The 22,312-nt window shown below is 47.2% G+C and overlaps 1 protein-coding gene across 6 annotated transcripts in view; it reads left to right on the top strand.

The window, feature by feature from the left end:
• The first annotated feature begins 12 nt into the window (after positions 1 to 12).
• The window catches only part of HPS4 (HPS4 biogenesis of lysosomal organelles complex 3 subunit 2), a 33,445-nt gene continuing 11,145 nt past the window's right edge, over positions 13 to 22,312 (top strand). Inside the window, exons 1-9 of one of the 6 annotated variants that reach the window (XM_072600092.1) lie at positions 13 to 86; positions 1,849 to 2,376; positions 5,239 to 5,329; positions 6,063 to 6,206; positions 7,619 to 7,726; positions 8,188 to 8,304; positions 10,351 to 10,445; positions 19,753 to 19,825; positions 21,926 to 21,962. In XM_072600092.1, the coding sequence (XP_072456193.1) occupies positions 2,336 to 2,376; positions 5,239 to 5,329; positions 6,063 to 6,206; positions 7,619 to 7,726; positions 8,188 to 8,304; positions 10,351 to 10,445; positions 19,753 to 19,825; positions 21,926 to 21,962 (706 nt within the window). In that variant the 5' untranslated portion in view covers positions 13 to 86; positions 1,849 to 2,335. Of the gene's footprint in view, positions 87 to 128; positions 499 to 798; positions 929 to 1,848; positions 2,377 to 5,238; positions 5,330 to 6,062; positions 6,207 to 7,618; positions 7,727 to 8,187; positions 8,305 to 10,350; positions 10,446 to 13,756; positions 14,001 to 19,752; positions 19,826 to 21,925; positions 21,963 to 22,312 lie in introns of those variants that run through there. The other 5 variants (XR_011965276.1, XM_072600091.1, XM_072600093.1 and 2 more) reach the window with 5 other exon arrangements.

Raw genomic sequence — 22,312 nt, forward strand, 5'->3', positions numbered from 1 at the left:
GAGCTGGGCGGGGCTGGGAGGGGGACGTGAGGGGGCGGGGCGGGCCCTGCGCGTGACCCGGAGGGCCTGCGCTCGCGCCGAGTCAGGTAGCCCGGGAAGGGACCAGGGTGGGGAGGATGGTGGGCTGGGGAGGAGGACCCCTCCCCCACTCCCCCCAAGCCCAAGCCTGCGCGCGCCCCTCGGCCTCTAGGTCGGAGGTGGGGGCCGCGGCTGACGTCCCGACCCCCTCCGTCGGGCTCATTGCGCACGCGCAGACCGGGGAGGCCGCCGGGAACCTGCGCCGCGGCTCACGTGGCCGCGGGCTTTGGGGGAAACTGAGGCCCGGAGGCGGCGGCGAGTGAGCGGCGGGGAAGGAGCCTCACTGCGCTTTTCTCAGCGGGCGTTTATTAAGCTCCTACCGTGTGCCGGGCACCCACACGAGTCAATAAACATTTAGTGAGCTCCTGCTGGGGACCGGGCGCTGTGCAAAGGCCGGGGAGAAAAGCCAGAAAGCATTTAGTAAGCTCCTGCTGAGTACCGGGCGCTATGCAGAGCGCCTGATGAGTGCCTACTGTGTGCCAAGCTCTGGGGACGCAGAGGAGGGGGAGGGGAAGGGGGAGGCGGTGGCAGAGGCTCCCTGGGGAGCGGGGGCCCTCCGGGCACCGGGCCCTCGGCACCCACCGCGGCCAAGGCCAGGGCGCAGAACCCATTCTGCTGTCCCAGAGGAGGGGCAGAGCGGGCGTGCCCCCTCACCGTGCCCAGGGCCGGCTGCTGGACACCCTGGTCGTCCGCGCTGCCCGCTTCCACCTGCCTTGGGCTCTGGGGAAAGGAGTGACCTCATTCTCCCCTGAGGCCCGCGTTCTCAGAGGGCACATGCCCCCGAGGCGTCTCCTCTAGGGCTTGGCATGGCGCCTTACCATGGTGCCCACCGGGCTCTGAGGCTGGCAAGGTACCAGAACATGCTCCCTCCTGGGGAATTCCCCCTCCTCCTTCACTGCAGTTTCCGGTGGTCGGGGGGGGATAGAGCTCCCCAGTTAACGTTGGTGGCTGGCAGGATGTTCTCTTGCCAGCCCTGTTGGTGGGTAGTAAGTCCGTGAGGAGGGGAGAAAGCCTGGATTCAGATTTTGCTCCCTGGCTTACCCGCTGTGTGCCCTTTGAGCCCTTGGTTTTCCCACAGATGAAGTGGGGACACTTCTCTTACAAGGGTGTGAGAGGGCAAATAAGATAACTCACTGCTTTTACTTTTTACAGTTTGTAAAAGGTGAAGTTTATTACATCTCCAGACTATCTTTATACAGTCTTCTATGGGTGCCCCAAGTCGCAGGGAGCCAGGACTGTGGCACTTCCCTCTGTTTGACTTATTTACCGTCTTCTAAGTCGGCTGGCCTCTTCCACTCAGATTTCTCAAACTCATGGGTCCCCAGGTGTAGATGAAGTGAAAGGCTGTAAATGGGGTGGGGGGGTTGACCTGCAGAATGGAGTCCTCCATCCTGCAGAACATTTTTGGGGTGCCCTTGGTGAAGTAGTTGGGCCAGGCTCTCTGCTCCAACAGGGACCGGCTGTAGGAGATGACGTGTCTCAGGTTCCCAAACTTGAGACCCATCTTCATGGAGTCTTGGGTCCCTGCAGGAGCAGACACGCAGTTACTCGTGCAGGCCGAGGCTGTGAGGGGCACCCTTCAGGACCCCTCAGGATCAGAGAGACTTGTTCTGCCCATGTGTCCCCCAATAGTGTCCTATTTCTTTCCTTAATCATAGTATTTAAGCCTCAAAGAAAACTCTTTAGAAATATTTGCATCTGCTAGTACCTCTCAGGTCACATGATGGGAATGTGGACTTTGAAATAATTTATTCATTATATTCATTCTAGGGCTAAAATACTAGTTTGAGCTGGAAGCACCAGGCTGAAAATAGAAGTATCTGGACACCTTTGAACCGGAGGAGAGGGGTGACTGCATCCCTCCAACAGGACTTGGAGATTTCCTAGGAAGGAATGCTTCAGGGCAGGAGCCTGTAGAGGCTGTCTGGTCTGCTTGGACTTCTTGGTGGAAGCTTTGCTTTGTTGAACATCTCTTTTCTGTTATAAGGAAATTTAAAGCTGTTACCTCTTCTGCTTAAGACATTCAAGACACCCCTAGACCTGAAAAGAAAGCATCTGGCACCTTTCCTCAAGCTCAGAGAATGCCTGTTGCAAACACCTGAAATAAAGGCTGCCACGCCTCTTGCCATTGGATTGGTGACATCAAGGGAGGGAGAATCTGCTATTGCTACTGGGAAGAGAGATGGCTGAACAGTTTTTAGTGGAGAGGAAAACTCGTATGAGAAACATGAGGCAGATTTAAGGCAACCTGAAGTAAATGGCCACCTCTGTCTCAGCAGGAGCCAAGGCAGTCTCTTGGTGAGTAGCCCATCAGCCATATGACCTATATGAAGTTCGCTGTGGAACAGCTCTGCTGCACATTTATTCATTCCATGTTACTATTATATTGCTTAGTTTTTAAAATGCATTTTGTGAAGGTTCTAATTCATTAATAGAGCTTCATTTCAACAGACATGTATTGAACCTTGCATGTAGTAGACACTTTATGGTTTCCAAAGTGCTTCCATAAAGTCACAGAATGTCAGTGTTGGAGGGACCCAGGAAGGCCTAGTCTGAGCTGTCCCTGAATAGCATTGCTGGCATGTGCTCATTCACTGCTTGAAGACTTGCAGGAAGGGAAACCCATTCCCTTCCCTTTGGGGCATCCCATTCCACTTTGGGAGGGCTCTAATCATCAGGAAGTCTTTCCTTAGGTCAAGCCTTAACCTCCCTCCACTCTTGGCCCTTGGTTCTGCCCTTGGGGGCCCAGTCAGAACAGAGCTCACCCCTTTTCCAGATGGTGGGCTGCTGGTATTTGAAGACAGCTGTTGCCTCCCTCTTAAGTCTCCCTCACCATTCTCACTGCCTCCCAGTGGACATGCTCCAGATTAATGGCCTCCTTCCTAAATTGTGATATCCAACGCAAAGCCCAGGCCTCTAGAAACATCACCACCTTCTTCCTGGGCTCTCTGTGTTGATGTACCCCAAGGGCCTGTTGTTTTTGGATCCTGTCTCTGTTGATGGGAATTGAACCTTCAGTCTACTCAGACCCCATGATCTTTTATTAGATGAACTACTGTCTGACCCTGCCTTCCCAACTGATTCTTGGCAGGTTTTCCCATCTTTTATTTCATTTCTTCCTCATGATAACCCTGTCAGGTCCTACTGTGGCTGTTTAATCAACGAGGGCATGGCCTTAGATGAAATGCCATGTCCGAAGTCACATTCCTCATGACTGGCAGCATTAAATGCCAGTCCAGGCTTTGGGAGTCCAGTGCCAGCCAGGGCTCTTAACCTTACACACTTTGGACCACCATGTGAGCCACTTCCCAAGCAAGTTAATGCCTTTTAAAGCTGTTAGAACGTGAAAGTTGTCACTGTGGTCGTAGTAAGAATGTCACCTTTAGTAGATTACCTTGAGGACCAATGAGAGGACTTAACTCAGCCTCACAGAGTTTTGTGGGGCTTGGATAGATTCATTCTTTTGGAAGTGTTCTGGCAGCCATTGTTATTTATAATTAAGTAATTTTCATCATTATAGATGAATGACAGATGTTTGGGATGTGCTGAATTTTCCTATCCATGGAGGTCTGGTCAGGATGCCTCTTAAAGAATCTTAACAGTCATCTGCCTGAAACAAAGTTCCCTGATTCATTCCAAGATGTTTTAACTTAAAACAATCCAATTCCATAATCAGGGTTAATTCATCACACATTTAAATGCCTTCATGGAGTCAGGAAGACCCAAGTTTGAAATCTGCCTCAGATACTTAACTAGCTGTGTAACACTGGGCAAGGCACTTACATGCCAGCTACCTCAATTTCCTTATCTGTAAAGTAGAGATAATACTAGCACCTGTGTCCCAGGGTTGTGATAATCGAATGAGCTACTATTTGTAAAGTGGTTTGTGAATCTTAACACACTCCAGAAATGCTGCTACTATGGGCATGGAATTGTGGTCAGGTCTGAGGAAAGAAAGATGAAAAATGACCAAGCAGCTGTCCTCAGGTAGCTTGTGGTCTCTTGGGGAAAGAGGGGAGATGAATGTTTGCCCATGTTATCCTCATAACACTGATAAGTACTGGCAATTCCCAGTTAGGAATGAATGGAAAACATAAGGCTCAGGGAATTCTCCAGTTGGACAGACCTTGAGCGTGACAAGAAGATTAGGTGGAACTGGGGATGGAGAGAGCCCTGTGGGAGGCTGGGCCTGCCACCACCTGGCTCCATGGAACTTTTAGTTGAGCCCCAGGAGCATCCCAGCTCTGTGACATCTGCCAAGCCACCAGGCCTGCTTGGGTCTCAGTTGCCTGACCGGCAGAGCTTTTGGTAACATGCAGAACATGAGGAAGGGAGGGTCTGTGCCACTCCCTATTCTGTCTGTGGCAGGAGCCCTGAGGCTCCCGAAGGCTCTTCACTAGCTCCTCCCATGCCCAGAGTGTTCAAAGGTGTAAAAAGCTTTCCTCTCAGCAGCCCTCAGACGGCAGTCATTATCCTCTTCATTTTTACCTAGGAGGGATCTGACACTTAGAGAGCTTGAAGTGACTTTCTTGCGGTTATGCACCAAGTCATCTTCAGAAGGGGAATTTAAAGAAGTCTGGCCTTGGAGTGAGATCATCCAGGTCCACATCCTGCCTCTTGTCACCTCTCGTGTGTAACCCTCATCACTCTGGACCCTAGCCTCCACATCTGTAAAAGGAGGGCTCTGGACTCAGGACTCTGAAGGCCCTTCTAGCTGCAGATCCATGAGCTGGGGATCCCAGGGCTCTTTGACTCCCTTTGGTGCCCTTTGTACTTTCCCAACTTCCACTGTGCCAACATCGTTGGCTGCCCTCAACTTCCTCTTAATGCTACAGGAACTTAGTTATCAAAAGAAAGTGGTGAGTGGTGTGGTTGAAAAGTGAAGGCTCATTGTTCAAATTCAACTTGTCATCGTGGGAGCTTCATTTCTCCTCTTTCTTCTGGACAGATGGTCCTGAGTGCATAGAAGCATACTTCTAGGTGGATGCTCCTGCCCTTGGGCAGTGGTTCTAGCCTTTGTGGTTCAGAATCCAGAAGGATTTGCTGACATTGAGTCATGAGCCTTTCTGGGACCAGATGGAGGTGGGATGCCAGGTTAAAGATGGCAGCGTCACAGGAGGCTAAGAAGCGCACGGTCACCCTGCCTTTCTGTCTCTCCAGGTGGAATTATTTTTTTCTTTACGATGGCTCGAAGGTGAAGGGAGAAGGTGACCCAACAAGAGCAGGCATTTGCTATTTCTATCCTTCCCAGGTAAGCCGCATGGCATTTTGCTCAGGAGTCCAGCACCGACTGCTCCCACATGGCAGTTTTTAAGAATTGGGACCCTTAGCTATGTGTGTAATCTGGGAAGGAGGTTTTATTTGATTTGGAACATGCATGGGCGTGGCTTCAGAAGTCTCCGAGGTGCCTCCCATGTGCCTGGCGCTACTCTGTGTCCTGGGGAGGACCCACAATTCAGATGAAACCTAGTCCTTGTCCGCATTAAGCTTATAGCTTACCCCCAGTTCTCAGTCATCAGATCAGTGGTTCTGGTCCTGAAATTTCTGGATTTTTTGCCCTTCTGCAGCCATCACTGCTTCCCCCATTACCTTTATGCTCCTTATGAGCCTCCCCTTGGCAAAGTAGATGTTGGTGTCTGCCAGTGTGATGACAGTGACCTGGACAAAGTCCTCATTTTGTCCTAGAAGTAAACCCCTTAATTTGTGCCTCTCTGGCCTCTTGGTCCCTAGTTAAGATTGTGTTAGCTCTGAGAGGTGAGGATATTTGTGTATGTATCCATGGTTGGTGCCAGACACACATTTAGTGTTGTATAAATACTTCATCCCTTTCCCCTTGCTTGGCACAGAATGGTCTGTGCCAGCGTCTACTCCCCAGTTAACCTTCTCTATCGTTCAGCTGTCCACGCAGTGAGTGTCCCTTCTGTGTCCAGGCAAGAGGTGAAGGGTTTCAGTCTCCTCTCTGGCGTCCACTCCTTTCCCCACAGACCGCACTTGACCAGCAGGAGTTCCTTTGTGGACAGATTGCTGGAGTTGTCCACTGTATTTCTGAGATTTCTGGCTCTCCTCCCACTCTTGTTCGTCTGAGGAATTTGAAATTTGCCATCAGGGTGGATGGAGATTACCTTTGGGTAAGTAAAACTCTCCATTGATTGTGGGAAGTAGAATAGGCAGTGGATTTCATTGGGGTAGGGAATTTCCAGTGAGGAAAGTCCCTCTGCCAGTGGAGGTCAGCCCCCTTTCTGAATTTGGAGTCTTTGGGAGATGGCTGAATTGACTTGCTGAGAATCCCATGCTTGGTATTGTCGGAGGCAGGATGTGAATCTGGTTCTCAGTAGAAAGCAATTTAAAAATGATGATTGTGGTTTGATTTAGTGAGCGCATTTAGACTGTCACTGTTTTAGTCAGAGAGCCCAGGAGTCCATGGTGTCATTCACTGCTGGTGAGGACAGTCACTCTCTGGTCTTCTCTGCAGTTTTTTTCTAACCAGAGGTCTTTGGGACTCATTTGCCCAGGATCTGGGAGCTCCATTTACTCTGATTTACAAATTGAGTTCCACCCTCATGGTTACCTTGGTTCATCAGGAGGATGGACTGGGTGACCTAGAAACTGCGACATATTTAGGGGCATAATGCCTTGATTTTTTGGCAAGCACATGAGTATTGAAGCAATTTTCTTTTCTAATAAGCAGTCTGTGTGTGTGCACCTTCTGTAGCCAGTCTAATATAGATTCTGGAATCAAATCCTTCTCAAGCTGAAGGGAACCTTGGACAGCAGCTAGTTCAGTTCCCTCATGGCAGGGATGAAGATACCGAAGGCTCCGAGGTCAAACAGCTGGGCCAGGTCGCTCAGCCATCTGTTCTTATCTGTCTCTCATTTGAAGGGCAGCCTCCATGTTAGAGCAGTATCGCTTCTTGAAACTGTTTCTGTAGAAGTGGGACAGGGCAATTATTCGGTTCAACAAGTATTTATTGAATAGCTGCCCTGGGACCAGGATCGTGCTGACCACTCAGGCCTTGTCTGCAGGAAGTCCATGATCTAGTTGGGGACATGAGAAATTCACACATGGAAGAATTAGAACTATTCTAGATACTGTTATAATAAAGGGTTAAATAGAATATAATTGGGTGCCAAACTGTCAATCATCCAGTAAACATTTATTAAGCACCTACTGTGTGTTGGGTGTCATGGTAAGCCCAGGGATACAAAAAAAAGGAAAAAACGGTCCCTGCCCTGATGGAATTCAGTCCAGTGTGATGTATGATATCAGTTAGTGTGATGGGCCTTGAACAAAGAAAGGAAGGTGGGTGGAAGTGAGAGGAGAGGCATTGAACCTGGCCCTTAGGATGAGGATTGAACTGAGAGAGAAGACACCCAGGAAGGCCTCCGCAGGAGTGGTGATGAGGAGGGATGCTGAGGATGCCAGCCTGGAGCAGAAGCTTGTGTTGGGGAGTCTGGATGGTGGGGGAGACCAGACCCCAGAGACTTGTGAAGGGGACTGTGACCCTAGGTATAGTTTTGTGGGGTCCCTCTGTGTCCAAAGGTGCTGGGCTGCACAGTAGAGCTCCCTGATGTCAGATGCAAGGAATTCCTGGATCAGCTGATTGGATTCTTTCGTTTTTATAATGGACCTGTTTCTCTGGCTTACAAGGTATGTAGAGGCAGATTAGTTGACCCCGCTTCATCTACAGGACCACTTTTGGAAGGTGGCTGTTACCAGATCACTCCATAATACTGAGGGCTACTCTGATCATGTTTATAGGACAGTCCTCTCTCTCCTGGAGCTGTTAGTACCTGCCATCCCACTGAGTAACCTCATCCTCCCTTAGCACCCTGTCTGCAGTCATTAGCTGTGATGACTGTCCCCTTGTCTCCCCCATCCTCTCATCCTGAGGGTTCGACAGCAGTTGTTCATATTCAGCTCCTGGTTCCCAGGTTTGTGCAGCTGGAGGTGGCAGCCAGCTTCAGGGCTGAGAGGGGAGCATCGCCTCTCTGTTCCCCTGGGGTCCTCTGGGTCTAGAGAGAGTATACCGCAAAGGACCCTTCCCCCTCCCCAGAGGGCAGTGTTGGCTTTCCTCAGGTCTGCAGGTGTCCTGGATTTATCTGTTTTAGACTCGTCCTCCAGAAGAGCTAAACAGAGAGTGGGACAGTTCCATCGACTATATTCTGAAAAACACCAGTGAGCTGCACAAAATATTCAATTCCCTTTGGAATCTGGACAAAACTAAGGTAACCTGACCTCTTCCCTTCCCCCGTATTGCTTCTCCAGCCTATTTTAAAAGTGAAATGTGTGTGTACATGTATGTGTACATGTATGGACACCCCCCTACATGTATGTGATATTGCAGTAGACACTCTAGAGAAGCAGTGTGGGATAGAGTCCTGGTCTCTGAAGCAGGAAGGTCTGGGCTCTAATCTGTCCTTGGCACCTGCTCTCTGTGATTCAAGCCTTGGGCAGCTTCCTCAGACTCTGCTTTCATAGGATTCTGGATTTAGAACCAGAAGGGAACTTCGGGCCTGCCACGTCTGACTCTTCTCTTTTTAACAATAATAATGGCCTGCATTTACATGGTTCTGTGAGGTAGTCCAGGCGTTTTACAGACGTTATTTCATCCGATCCTCACAGCGCCCTGCTGTTATCGTATCCATTTTATAGAGGAGGAAACTGAGGCAGGTGGGGTGGGGAGTGACTTGTCCAGGGTCACAAAGCCAGTAAGTTATCTCATGCTGGGTGTGAACCCAGGTCTTTGTGACTCCTAAGTCCAGTTGAATGCTTCGTCCTTGACGTCCTTCGACCTGTTTACAGACATGTTATGCTCTGCATCGGGGCAGAGGTTCCTGTGACAGAAGTTTTCCCTACCAGCGACATCTTAAGACCTTTAGTATAAAGCTGTCAATGCCTCTCCCACTCCCACACGTTCTTGAGGGTGAGATGCAAGGGCTGCATCTGTTTTCTCTGTTCCTGTGGCATTAGGTGTGTTGGGTTTGGAGATCAGTAGGGTCCTTTCCTCTGCCAGTATTATCCACTTTTGTACTGCTTAGAACTGATTATAAGCGTTTGTCCACAATTGGAAGTGAGAAGGCAAGCCTGAGGTGAGGTGAGAGAGAGAGGTTGCAAACCCCTGCTTTCGATTAGGAGATAGTCTCTTTGCCATGGGAATGGGTAAGATGTGGGCTGGGCAGACAGCTGGCCTGGGCTCCTATGCTGCTGCTTCTTGGCATTTTTGATATGGTGAACGTTATGTCCTTTAGAAAGGCACCCAAGGGAAACAAAGGGGCTTATTGATGGTCACCAGAAGGTATGATCGATGTGTCCATGGCTCTTCCCTCTGTTATTGGCTTCTGTGCTTCTCCAGGTTGAGGTGCCCATCCATGGCTTCCAACACCTCTCACCTCTCCTGGCATGTAGGTACTGAACAAACCTTCCCGACTGGTTTCATTTCAGACGATTTCCAGCTCTGAGGGTGGGTTTACACATTGCCCACCTCACAAACCCACCTCCTCTTTTTACACAAAATGTCTGCATGGGCTCAGGAGATGCTTCAGTCTGTGTCTGAGTGAAAAAGGAACCATGTCAAGACCAGACCCAAGGTTTTGGTTTCATTTATACGGTGCTGACAAATTAATGACATTTTTAGGACATTTAGTCAAAAGGAAAGTGGTCAGCAGGAAACTTGTCAGGTGTCACAGGAGGATTCTGATGGGTGTCACATCCTCATCTAAGGGCAGGCAAGGTGGGGGCCTGGCGCTTTCTCTTCTTGTGCTGTTACCTGGAGTCGTAAGGGGCAGAACTTAGGAAAGCCAGACCTTGAGTGAGTGCAGCTGGAGGGAAGGAGGTGGTGTTGCTTGGTGGGTGGATCTTTGATGTTGCTAATTGTACAGGAGGCCTTAGGCCCTTTTTGTCCCCAGTGCTAGCATCAGAAACCACTTCCTTCCACTTCTGCTGATGGGCACTTCTAAGTACCTTGGCAGGGAAGCAGAGCTGAGAGGCCCCCCTCCAGATGCCCTCATTTACTCTGTGCTGGGGACAGCATGGAGGGCTGTGTCCTGTCATTCCTCCCAACTCCCAGGCCTGTCTTTCCTGCTGGGTTTTGTGACATCAGCACTTTTGAGGATGGAAAGATAGGCCAGGTCAGGGCATTGACTTGATCTCACCATGGAGTACGCTCAACTTTTCTAGTTAGGCTTAGGACTTGTCCATGCCTTGCCCAAAACTCTCTTCCTTCCTTTACCAGGCCTTTGTTAAGCTGTTGTCTGCCTTCTTTTTTCTCACAGGTGGAGCCCCTCCTTTTACTAAAAGCCGCTCTCATTCTGCAGACCTGCCAGCGATACCCTCACATTCTGGCCGGCTGCGTTCTCTATCGGGGCCTGTGAGTACCCTAGCACCCTGTCTTGTTTATTGCAGTGGTCATGCTTCAGAGCTCAGCCTGGCACTGGCCACTTTGTCCATAACTCCCTCTTGGCTGTGCTCTTGTTGTAAGGGGGAGCCAAGTCTCTGGTCCTCTGTGTTCTGGCATGTGTTGCAAGCAAAAGATGCCCTAGGTTCGTTTTGGGGGGTGTGGATCCTGTTCAGTAAAGCCAGAAGGGATTGGGGGAAGGGAGGGCTCAGTGAAGAGAGATGAATTTATTTTTTAATGCTGATTTTTTTTCAGTCAGTAAAAATCTTTTTTCCCTCCTACTCCAACTCTCCTCTTCCCCCAACTGAGAAGGAAAGAAAGACAAAATCTCTGATGCAGACATACAATGTCAAGCCCAACAAATGTCTGTGTTGGCCATGTCCGAAAAATGTCTTATTCTGTCCCTTTGGATCCTTCATCGCTCTGGAGGCACGCAGCATGTTGCATCGTTAGTCCTCTGAAATTGTAGGCGGTCGCTACAGCGATCAGAGGTCCCAATTCTTTCAGAGCTGTTTGTCTTTACCATGTTGTAGGTATGCCATAGGTTGTTCAGCCATTCCCCAATTTTTAGTCATTCCCCTAAACTCTGTTTATGGAAGTCTTGTTTTATTCATGGTCCTTTGTTAACCCTTGTAGCGTTAGAGTCAGTTTTGTTGGGTAAGTTATTCTTGGCTGTAAGCCCACACATACCCTTTACCTTCTGGAACATTGTTTTTCAAACTCTTGCTCCTTTATAGTATTAGTGGCTAAATTGCGTAGAATCGTAACTGACTTCTTAGCCCTTGAATTCTTTCTTTCTGACTACTTGAAGTCTTTTTTCTTTAACCTGAAAGCTTTGGATTTGGGCTGTAATGTTCCTAAGAGTTTTCATTTTGGGGTTTCTTCCAGAAGGTGACCAGTGGATTCTTTCTGTTCCTCTTTGCTCTCTGGCTCTATGAGATCTGGGCAGTTTTCTTTAAAGATTTCCTGAAACAGTATGTCCAGGCTCTCTCTTTTTTTTTTTCGCCATGGCATTCAGATAGTCCAGTGATTGTTAAATATTTTCACTCAGTTTCCAGATCAGTCATTTTTGCCATGAGATGCCTTACATTCACGTCTATTTTATCAATCTTTTAACTCTGTTTTAAAAGTCATAGGCTTCTGTGGTCCATTCTAATTTTCAGGGAGTTTTGTACCTTTTGTGTCATGCTGTTAATTCCCATTCCAACTCTTTCTTCCATGATTGTAACTCATTTCCCAAATATTTCCTCTAGTGCTCTCATTTCATTGATTAAAACGTATTTTAAATGCTTGCTTAGTTTTTTCTAGGAATTCTAGTTGAATTCATGCCCAAGCTTGTTTTGCTTTGAGGCTTTGCTTATTGACATTTTGGAATTATTCTTTCCTTCTGTGTTTGTGTCCTCAGCGTCCCTGACACCATAATGGCTTTGAGTGGTGGGATTCTCTTTTTGTTTTCTTAGTCTTCCAAGCTACTTCCTATTTTTAGATTTATTGTTAGGTCTGGGCTTTGCCATGCTTCTGGAAGAAAGGTCTAGGCTGATTCTGTTGCTGCTTTTTTGGGAGTATTGAATCTTGCCTTATTCAGGATATCAAGGGCAGCTCAATCTGGAGACCTTTGAGCTTTCAGTGCTCCCAGAGTGGTCTGATTCAGGCCGAAGTCTGATTGCTGCCCCTCTAGTCTGAGCTTTGCAAGTTCCAGACCTGGATTTGGATCTGAACAACAGTAGACCACTGCTAGACTCAGCCCTCATCTGCCAACTGGAAAGTGCTGCTGGTTCAGAGTAAAAGAACTATAGGCTTTCCTTGGAACTAGAATTCCTGCCCTGGCTATTCCTCTGCAAGCTTCAGGTTTGACTAAAGCTAGAACTGAAACCCTCTTCTGCTCCTGGGATTAAAGACACATTACTGTTGTGTGCTTCTGCATTTGCTCCTCCGCAGCCTTGGGTTTGCTGCCAGTGCTTAGCCAGGTCCCCTCCTCAGTCTCTTCTGCACCTTTTATCTGGAATTGGGCAGTGAGCAGCAAAGCCACAACTGGCCCCCGTTCCTGTACTCTGCATGGGATTCCTGGCATGGGTATGGGCCCTCTTCTTGCTTAGGAGCACCGCCTGCCCCTGGCTAGAGCCTGCAGGGGTCAGGTAGAATGAAAAGTGTTGCATTTAGTAGTTAACAGGTTATTGGTCACCTCGGAGGGAGTCATTTCAGCTGAGTGTTGGGGTCAGAAGCCAAATTGCAACAGGTTGAGGAATCAGTGAATGAAAATGGAGGTAATTGATCTAGGACTTCTTAAACTTTTTCCACTCACTTCAGCCCTTCTTAAACTGTGGGTTGTGACCCCACTTTAAGAAGTGCTGGTAGACAATATTTTCTACGTATTAGTCTATGAAAGGGGACAAGATACGGGCTGGTTGCATAGATGCATGACAGTAATGAGTTCTTGAAGGATCAGGGATGCCTTGATGTACTTGGAGACAGCAGGGAAACAGCTAGTTGAAATGGAGAGAAAGAAAATGAGAGAGGAGGGATGATGAAAGGGCAGTCTTTGTAGAGTGCAAGCATTGACAGCAGGGAGTGGAACAAGCGTTCAAGGAGACCTGAAGTAAAGGTGAGAATGGGGAATGGTATAGAAAGAGTGGGAATTGTAGAACTGGGATGAAGAAGGGGGCATGAGATGAGTGGCTTCTGTTTTCTCCTGAAGTAGGATGTGAAGTCTTCTCCTCAGAGTAGGGGAGAGGGTGTTTGAAAAGTTTGAGGAGAGCAAAGGGTGGAACACTAATATGATAGTCAGGAAAGAAATAATAGGCTGGTCCTGCAGTCAGGGGAGTCCAGTTCAGACTGGAGAATGTGAATTTGTAGGGGACTCAGTTGTCATACTTGTGTACCACTGCTTACTTCATGAGTTCAAGGTGAGGTAGATATGGGTAGGCAGCAGTTCATCTGAAAGATATGCGGTCTTTAGTGGATGGCCAGCTCACTATGAGACACTGTGTGACTTGGCAGCCAAAGGGAGCTAATGCTCTTTTAGGCTGCATGTAGAGGGGCAGGGTCCAGGCTAAGGAGGTACCAAGCCTACTCTGTCCTGCCTCGGTCCAACCACATCTGAAACAAAAGAAGGAATTCGATTTCCACAGGATTAAAACTCCTCCCCACTTTGAATGATAGCAGCTAATCAGAGTCTAACCAGCAGAAGTCATCTTCTTGTCAGTCAGGCTCCATGAGCAGTTTGAGGGGCAGCCTGTCAGAGAGGAGAATGTTGGGGGGGGGGGGGGGGCGGTGTCTGCCTCTAGCCAATGAAGAGTGAGGCAGGAGATTCTAATTTGGAGCAGTAGAAGGCCTGCATTGTTCTGCGCACATGGAGCAGCCCCTTAAGAGCTCCCCGTTCATTCAGCGGGGAGTGAACGTAAAAATTAACAGAGGCTTTCCCGATTTCACCACAACTCGTGTTCTTTGTTTAAGGGGAGCATGTTTCTCACATGCTGAGCAGCATGTTTTGGGAAACATCCTGACAAGCTGGACTTTATCCAGAAGAAGGTACCAGAATGAAGAGAAGAGAGATCCCAGCATAGGAAGAACACTTCCAGGAGTGGGCTCTTTATCCTTGAGATGGGCGTGATCCTTGTTTTCAAGTATTTAATGTGGAGCTGCCCTCTGGAAGAGGGAGGGGTCTTGTTCTGTTGTTCAGGAAAACTTGTTAACAACTTGAACTCTCTCAAGGAGTTAGTTCCTAGTAGAGGTTCCCAAACTGATTTGGCCTTTTGCCCCCTTTTCAAAAACATAATTACTCAGTACTCCCCTGGAAATCTACTTTCTTTAACCCTTTAACAGTTTCTTGAAATTTGCATCATTTCAAAAAAATATAATGTTTTTTTTTTAAAGAAGGGGATTTAAATTTAATAATTTATTATAAATTTGTGGGGTTTTTCCTGCAATGAAATTTTGATAACACAGTATTGTGTCATGTAACCGATAGTATTATATTGTAAATAAGTCATTATACACACATACTCCTGCTAATGCATTGAACTTCCTGACAACGTGGAACATGTTGGCCTGCCAACACTTGCTTGTTAAGATCTATCGATGGACTTGACTACTGATTGGTTATAACTTGTATTTTGTGTGTTTATTTGGAAAATGATGTAATTGCTATGACTAACTCTGTTACACAACAGATAAAACATGTACAAATGGTTTTTCAAAAAATTTTTTTTTCTTATGCTTCTACCATTCACTTATTTTTATTCAATGTCCCCTAATTGCACCCAAGGTTTCTACTGCCCCACTGGATTGCTCCTGCACCTCTTCTGGGGTGGTATCTTCCATTTTTTTTTTTTTGTAGTAAAATAATTTATTATAATGCTTCATTATAATGTAAACTCATGATTTTATCTAATTCAGAGTTTCTTTTTTTTTTTTATCTTTTATGGCTTCTTTATTTTTTTAAAATTTATTATTTATTTAACTTTTTTAACATTCATTTCCACAAAATTTTAGGTTCCAAATTTTCTCCCCATTTCTTCCCTCCCCCCACCCCAAAACCCTGAGCATTCTAATTGCCCCTATCACCAATCTGCCCTCTCTTCTAACATCCCTCCCTTCCCTTATCCCCATCTTCTCTTTTGTCCTGTAGGGCAAGATAACTTTCTATACCCCATTACCTGTATTTCTTATTTCCTAGTAGCAAGGACAGTACTCAACAGTTGTTCCTAAAACTTTGAGTTCCAACTTCTCTTCATTCCTCCCTCCCCACCTATTTCCTTTGGAAGGCAAGCAATTCAATATAGGCCATATCTGTGTAGTTTTGCAAATAACTTCCATAATAGTTGTGTTGTGTAAGACTAACTATATTTCCCTCCATCCTATCCTGCCCTCCATTGCTTCTATTTTCTCTTTTGATCCTGTCCCTCCCCAGGAGTGTTGACTTCTAATTGCTCCCTTCTCCCATTGCCCTCCCTTCCATCATCCCCCCCACCCTGCTTATCCCCTTCTCCCCCACTTTCCTGTATTGTAAGATAGGTTTTCATACCAAAATGAGTGTGCATTTTATTCCTTCCTTTAGTAGAATGTGATGAGATTAAACTTCATGTTTTTCTCTCACCTCCCCTCTTTTTCCCTCCACTTAAAAGTCTTTTGCTTTGCCTCTTTTATGAGAGATAATTTGCCCCATTCCATTTCTTCTTTTCTCCTCCCAATATATTTCTCTCACCACTTAATTTCATTTTTTTAAGATATGATTCCATCCTATTTCATTCACTTTGTGCTCTCTGTCTCTGTGTGTGCATGTGTATGTATGTAATCCCACCCAGTACCCAGATACTGAAAAGTTTTTGAGTTACAAATATTGTCTTTCCATGTAAGAATGTAAACAGTTCAACTTTAGTAAGTCCCTTATGACTTCTCTTTGCTGTTTACCTTTTCATGCTTCTCTTCATTCTTGTGTTTGAAAGTCAAATTTTCTTTTCAGCTCTGGTCTTTTCATCAAGAATGCTTGAAAGTCCTCTGTTTCACTGAAAGACCATTTATTCCCCTGAAGTATTATACTCAGTTTTGCTGGGTAGGTGATTCTTGGTTTTAGTCCTAGTTCCTTTGACTTCTGGAATATTGTATTTCACGCCCTTCGATCCCTTAATGTGGAAGCTGCTAGATCTTGTGTTATCCTGATTGTATTTCCACAATACTTGAATTGTTTCTTTCTAGCTGCTTGCAGTATTTTCTCCTTGACCTGGGAACTCTGGGATTTGGCCACAATGTTTCTAGGAATTTCTCTTTTTGGATCTCTTTCAGGTGGTGATCTGTGGATTCTTTCAATGTTTATTTTGCCCTCTGGTTCTAGAATCTCAGGGCAGTTTTCCTTGATAATGTCATGAAAGATGATGTCTAGGCTCTTTTTTTGATCATGGCTTTCAGGTAGGCCCATAATTTTTAAATTGTCTCTCCTGGATTTATTTTCCAGGTCAGTTGTTTTTCCAATGAGATATTTCACATTATCTTCCATTTTTTTCATTCTTTTGGTTTTGTTCTGTGATTTCTTGCTTTCTCATAAAGTCATTAGCCTCCATCTGTTCCATTCTAATTTTGAAAGAACTGTTTTCTTCAGTGAGCTTTTGAACCTCCTTTTCCATTTGGCTAATTCTGCTTTTGAAAGCATTCTTCTCCTCATTGGCTTTTTGAACCTCTTTTGCCAATTGAGTTAGCCTATTTTTCAAGGTGTTATTCTCTTCAGCATTTTTTTGGGTCTCCTTTAGCAGGGTGTTGACCTGCTTTTCATGCTTTTCTTGCATCTCTCTCATTTCTCTTCCCAGTTTTTCCTCCACGTCTCTAACTTGATTTTCAAAATCGTTTTTGAGCTCTTCCATGGCCTGAGCCCATTGAATATTTGTTTTGGATGTTTGGGATACAGAAGCCTTGAATTCTGTCTTTCCCTGATGGTAAGCATTGTTCTTCCTCATCAGAAAGGGTGGGAGGAGATATCTGTTCACCAAGAAAGTAACCTTCTATGGTCTTACTTTTTTTCCCCACTTTTCTGGGCATTCTCCCAGCCAGTTACTTGACTTCTGAGTTTCCTTTCCACACCCAACTCGCCTCCAGATCCGCCCAGCCATCAATTGGGGTCTGAGATTCAAATGCTGCTTCCCAGCCTCAGGGATTTTGGCGGGGCCGGGCTGCTATTCAGTGTGGGATTAAGTTCAGCTGCTCAGGTCCAGGCAGGGCCACCACTGGGGGGCTTAGTTCCCTCAGGGGGTTTATGTGGAGATCTTCAACAATGGATCCAAGTTCCTGCCTGCTTTGGGAGCCCTTGTCTGCTGCCACCTCTGCTGCTGCCTCCTGAGGGGACCTGAGTTATGGGGATACCCCGCTCCCCTCTTGGGGAGCCAAAAAGACCCTCTCACTGACCTTTGGCACCTGTGGGTGGAGGGCCCTGCACGGCCGCTGGAGATTCTGTATCTGAAGCCTGCTCAGATCTGCTCCTCTCAGTGCCCCAGGCCGAGGCAGGGCTGGGGTCTGCTCTGGGTCCGGTGCATGAAGGACCTTTCGGGTCAGTTTTTCATGTCTCTCTGGAACAAAAATCTCCTCCACTCCGTTGTTCTGTGGCTTCTGCTGCTCCAGAATTTGTTGGGCGTTCTTCTTTACAGGTATTTTATGAGCTGTGGGTTTGGAGCTAGCATATGTGTATCTTTCTACTCTGACATCTTGGCTCCTCCCCTGGAATCTTCCATTTTGGGGGCCTAAGGTTCCTAGGACAGGACATCATGATGAGGGCTAATGGAGGTTGAACGTGTGGGAAAATGAGAAGATTGGAAGGATAGGAAATTGTGATCCAGAAGTAGAATTCCAAGGTTGTAGATTTTGGAGGTGGTCTGTTTCTGAGAGATTCTGCATTGTAGTCAGTGAATATCCAGAGTGGGATGGAGAGAGAAAGTAATTGGATTTACAAAGATTGAGGAACTAAGGGTTCAGGTTGTTGGTGGGATGGGCAGGGGCGGAGTGGCAAATACCAACGGGAATAGGGAGAGGCTGCCCACAAGGGACTCAGGGGACCTTGCCAGGGGAAAGATCACTGAGGGATGGGGAAAGAAGGTGAATAGAGGGAGGAGAGATGAAAGCAGGGACAAATTTTACATTCTTGGGCTCAAAGATCATGCAGAGGAGCCGATGCTCCATGGAAGGAAAGCTGTGGCAAATCTGGACAGCAGACTGAAAAGTGGAGACATCACCTTGCCCACAAAGGTCTGTATAGTCAAAGCCATGGTTTTTTAGTAGCAGTGTATGGCTGTGAGAGTCAGATTATGAGGAAAGCTGAGCACTGTTGAATAGACACTTTTGAATTGTGGTGCTGGAGAAGACTTTCGAGAGTCCTTTGGACAGCAGAGAGGTCAAATTAATCAATACTTGCCAAGTCTAGAGGCCTGTATTGGGCTACCCGAGTCTTTCTTACCTGTCCCAGGTCTTCGGCTGGCCACGCCGGATGCACGTATGAGAGAAAGGACGTTCCAGAGTCGAACAGGGGTTGAGCTTTATTACAGGGTGTGGGTTACAAATGCAGGGGGGTCTTCCTTAGGAGGAAGAGGGGGAGATTTCCTAAGGAGGCTAAGCTTAAGGGATTGGAAGTAGAAGTACAAGCGGGGAGAGAGGGGGAGGGGAGAGAGGAAAGAAGAGGAGCGGAGCCTACTGTCCTCTTGGCTCCACACGTGCTAAGAGAGAGCTTTCTGGCTTCCTCAATCCTACTTAATCTTCAGCCACACAGTTTGCATCTCAATACCATGCTGTTAGGTAACTAGGTGTGCTCCAATCCGGGATGACCTCGAGGGCAGGGAGACTCCACCCATCACGTATCTCCTGGGGAGAGGCGGAAATACCCGAGCTAGCCGAGCTAGCTCAGTCTAACCTTCTCGAATCCCCGCTGTTCATGGAGGGCCTCGTAAGACTCTAAGATTTAGAAGTCCCACTTTTACCCGCCCGAGACCGTCCACACGGAATTGAGCTTCCAATCCCAACAAATACTGAAAGAAATTAATTCAGGCTATCCACTAAAAGGTCAGTTGCTGAAGCAGAAATACTTTGGCCACCTAATGAGAAGATGGGACTCATGGGAAAAGACCCTGCTGTTGGGAAAGATTGAAGGCAAAAGGAGAAGGGGACAACAGAGATGAGATGGAGAGGTAGTGTCATGGAAACAAACATGTACAGACTTCAAGAGATTGTTGAGGATAGAAAAACCTAGTGTGCTTTGGTCCATGGGCTCATGAAGAGTTAGTCACGCCTAAGCAACTGAACCACAACAGATTGTAGGAAAATGTGTAGATGAGAGTGAAAGGATTCCAAAAAGTAGAGTCGAATAGCCTTTGTGACGGGTAAACTGGGGTGGAGTGGAATCTGGGTATCTTATTGGTGATTGGTAGGATTGAAGCATTTGTAGGATGAGTTTTTGTTTGGGTGGAGGGAGTAGGAGTGTACCTTCTATGCTTTAGGCAGTGAGCCTGGGGCCTGGGAAGGAGTAGCTTATACAGCTAGAGATGGCTTACTATGGTATGTTCCTTTGGCCTAACTAAATGTTCTAAGTTCATCCTCCCCTTAGTTGGAGAGAGGATTTTGGATTGTGCCATCTTGGAGACAGGGCTGTGCCTCAAGCCTCCTGGTTTCCTAAGTACTTGAATAGGTGGAGATTTCTGCTATCCATTCCTGCCTCTTTTGGGGGGGATTGTAAGTGATCTTGCATACCCTGTTGAACTCGTCACAGCCATGGTAGTTACTCATTATTGTCTCTGTGTGTTGCACCTCCTAGGATTGTTAGTACCCAGCTGCCACCTTCCCTCACTGCCAAGGTCCTTCTCCATCAAGCATCGTCTCCTAACAAGGTACAGTAAAGTGTGGAGTTTGAGCCTCCTAGGCCTTCTCTTTTCCCCTTGAATATGGTAATCACTAGAGGGACTAATGCTAAAATGATATATTTACCCACAAGCCATAGTTGGATAATCTGCTTCATTTGCTTGAGTTGGAGGGGACTCTAAAGGTTGTTCCCTGTAACATTTCACACAGTGCAGGCACCCACTCCTCCCCCATTCCCATACTCTCTCCACCTTTTGTTTCTCAGGATTAAAGTCACTAGAGCAGCTGAAAAGCAGTCTTACTAACTCAAAGTTCTGTAGGACTGGAAAGTGCCAATAAAATGTGCCATTAACCTGGCACCCTCATTTTACAGATGAAACATCTGAGGCTCCAAGGAGCAAAGTAATTTGCCTGATGGCAGGCCCCAACTGGTATTTGTTACAGCTGGAATTTGAGCTGAATTTTATCAACTCTTGGGTTGAGTGATTTTTCCATGTCACCAAACTGTGTGGTGGCCCAGGTTGGTTAGTTCTTCACATCAAGCAGGACTTAGGAGTTTGATTTCCCATGAGGATTGTGATGTGACCTTCGTTCTTGAAGATGACATCAGGGAGGCGAAACCCTGTGAATTGACCTTAAGGAGGGAGGGCTGTGCAGAGCCCTTGCTGGCCTCACTTTCTCCTCTGGAGACATCTGGGCACAGTGACCAGATAGAGATCAGGATGACTGGAGATAGCCCTCTCCCATGAGGGAAGAGTTCATCTTCAATAGAAGAGCCTCTGCAGTTTGGAGGGAGACCTGGATCGCTTGCACCCACTTTGGTGTTTGGGTTGTTTGAGGTAGCAGAGGATGAAGAGAGCTGAAGGGCAGGTTCTGAAGACAAGAGCACAATTCATCTGTATTTCTTTTTCTTCTTGTTCTAGCTTTCATCGTGAAAATGAGCATGTAGGTAACAACAGAACGTAGAATAGCCAAACACTCAAAATAACTCAGCTGTCCAGCAATGGCAGCCTGGCTGAGCCCTTCATGGTGTGGGAATGGAGTATAAGGTTATGGCATCCTGTGAAACAACAGATAGGGAGATATCCAGGAAACCCACAGGGGCCTGAGTGAGAGGAGGAAGCAGTCAGTCTGTCTGACCACCCTGCCTGTAACTTGTAATAAATAATACAATTTGAAACACAAACACAGACACACACACAGACAGAGACACACACACACAGACACACACAGATGCACACGCACACACACACACAGAGACACACACAGACACAGACACACACAGATGCGCACACACACACACCCCACAGAAACAGATATGGAAGTAAGAGGGACGTTTTTATTAACTAGCTTCTTAGAGTTAATATACACAAAGGTAAATAGTGGGGTTTGTGAAAGAATCCACATGTGAGACAGTCTTACTCTTTACAAAAGTAGTTCGGGGCAGGGTGGTATAGTGGGCCGAGTGCCAACCTGTACTCGGGCCACTTGAGCCTCTGCCATTGACTTGGCTGCTGTGGCCTTGTTCTGGTCTCTGCAGGCCTTGGTTTTCCTACCTGCACACTGACAGGAGTAGGCTGAATGGTTTCCCAGGTCCCTTTTAGCTCTGACATACTTTGGATCTTTCAGTCGAGAGAGTGGTTGTTAGGCTAGATCATTGGTCACTCAGGTGAGGAAGCTCTGGGACCCTGGAGCCCCCAAGTCCTTCTTTGTTGGGATGCTTACCTGTGCCAGGCCTGGGGCCTGTGTCCAAGAGCAGAGTTTCTAGGTGAGGGGTTTTCAGACATAACAGAGAACATCGAGTTCTGATAGCAGCTCCCAGAGTCTGAAATCAGACTCCCCATCTCTTCGGGCCAGGATTTAGCTGTCCAAGGAGGCTGATAGTGGGAGCTGCTCCCTGGCCTGTGGTGGCTCTTCTTCTCCAGCACCTGTCATGCTGCTGGCTGAGCAGCTTGGCCAAGCTTCTGCCCCATCTGCTTTGCTCTTGGTTTTGACAAAGGATAGACTCTGTGTGCACAGTTGAATTTTGTGAACAGATGGTGCAGTGAATTTCTCATGCTTAGGTCAGACCCCAGCTTAGAGGGAGAGAGAAATGGCCCGAGAGCCAGCCAATGTGTGTTTCTTTTCAGATTCTCCCTGCAGGAGGGACCACCCTTCAGGAAGATGGTAAGTGCTCTGATCCATTATAGCATCTTGAAAATGAGAGGCTCTTCTGGTAGCCCCAAGAATCCTGTTTGGCTTAAAAGGCTGAGTGCTGTAAGTGATTCTCTCTGCATTCCCGTATGCCCACTTCATCTGGTTGCATGGTGGGGGAAGCAAAAGAAGGAAGGCCTCCTAAAGAAAAGTTTTTCTCTAAATCCTGGTTTCGAAGCTTGGTTTTCAAGTCGGGACTTTTAAATCCCTGTCTTTGATCCTCCTTAACTCAGTTGTTATGACAGTATCAAGGCAGCTTTCAGAAGCGGCTCTGCTTCCATACCTTCAGGCTGTGCCTGAGAGCAAAGGCCAGGCATGCTGCT

The sequence above is a fragment of the Notamacropus eugenii genome, chromosome 4, assembly GCF_028372415.1.
Source record: "Notamacropus eugenii isolate mMacEug1 chromosome 4, mMacEug1.pri_v2, whole genome shotgun sequence".
NCBI lineage: Eukaryota > Metazoa > Chordata > Mammalia > Diprotodontia > Macropodidae > Notamacropus > Notamacropus eugenii.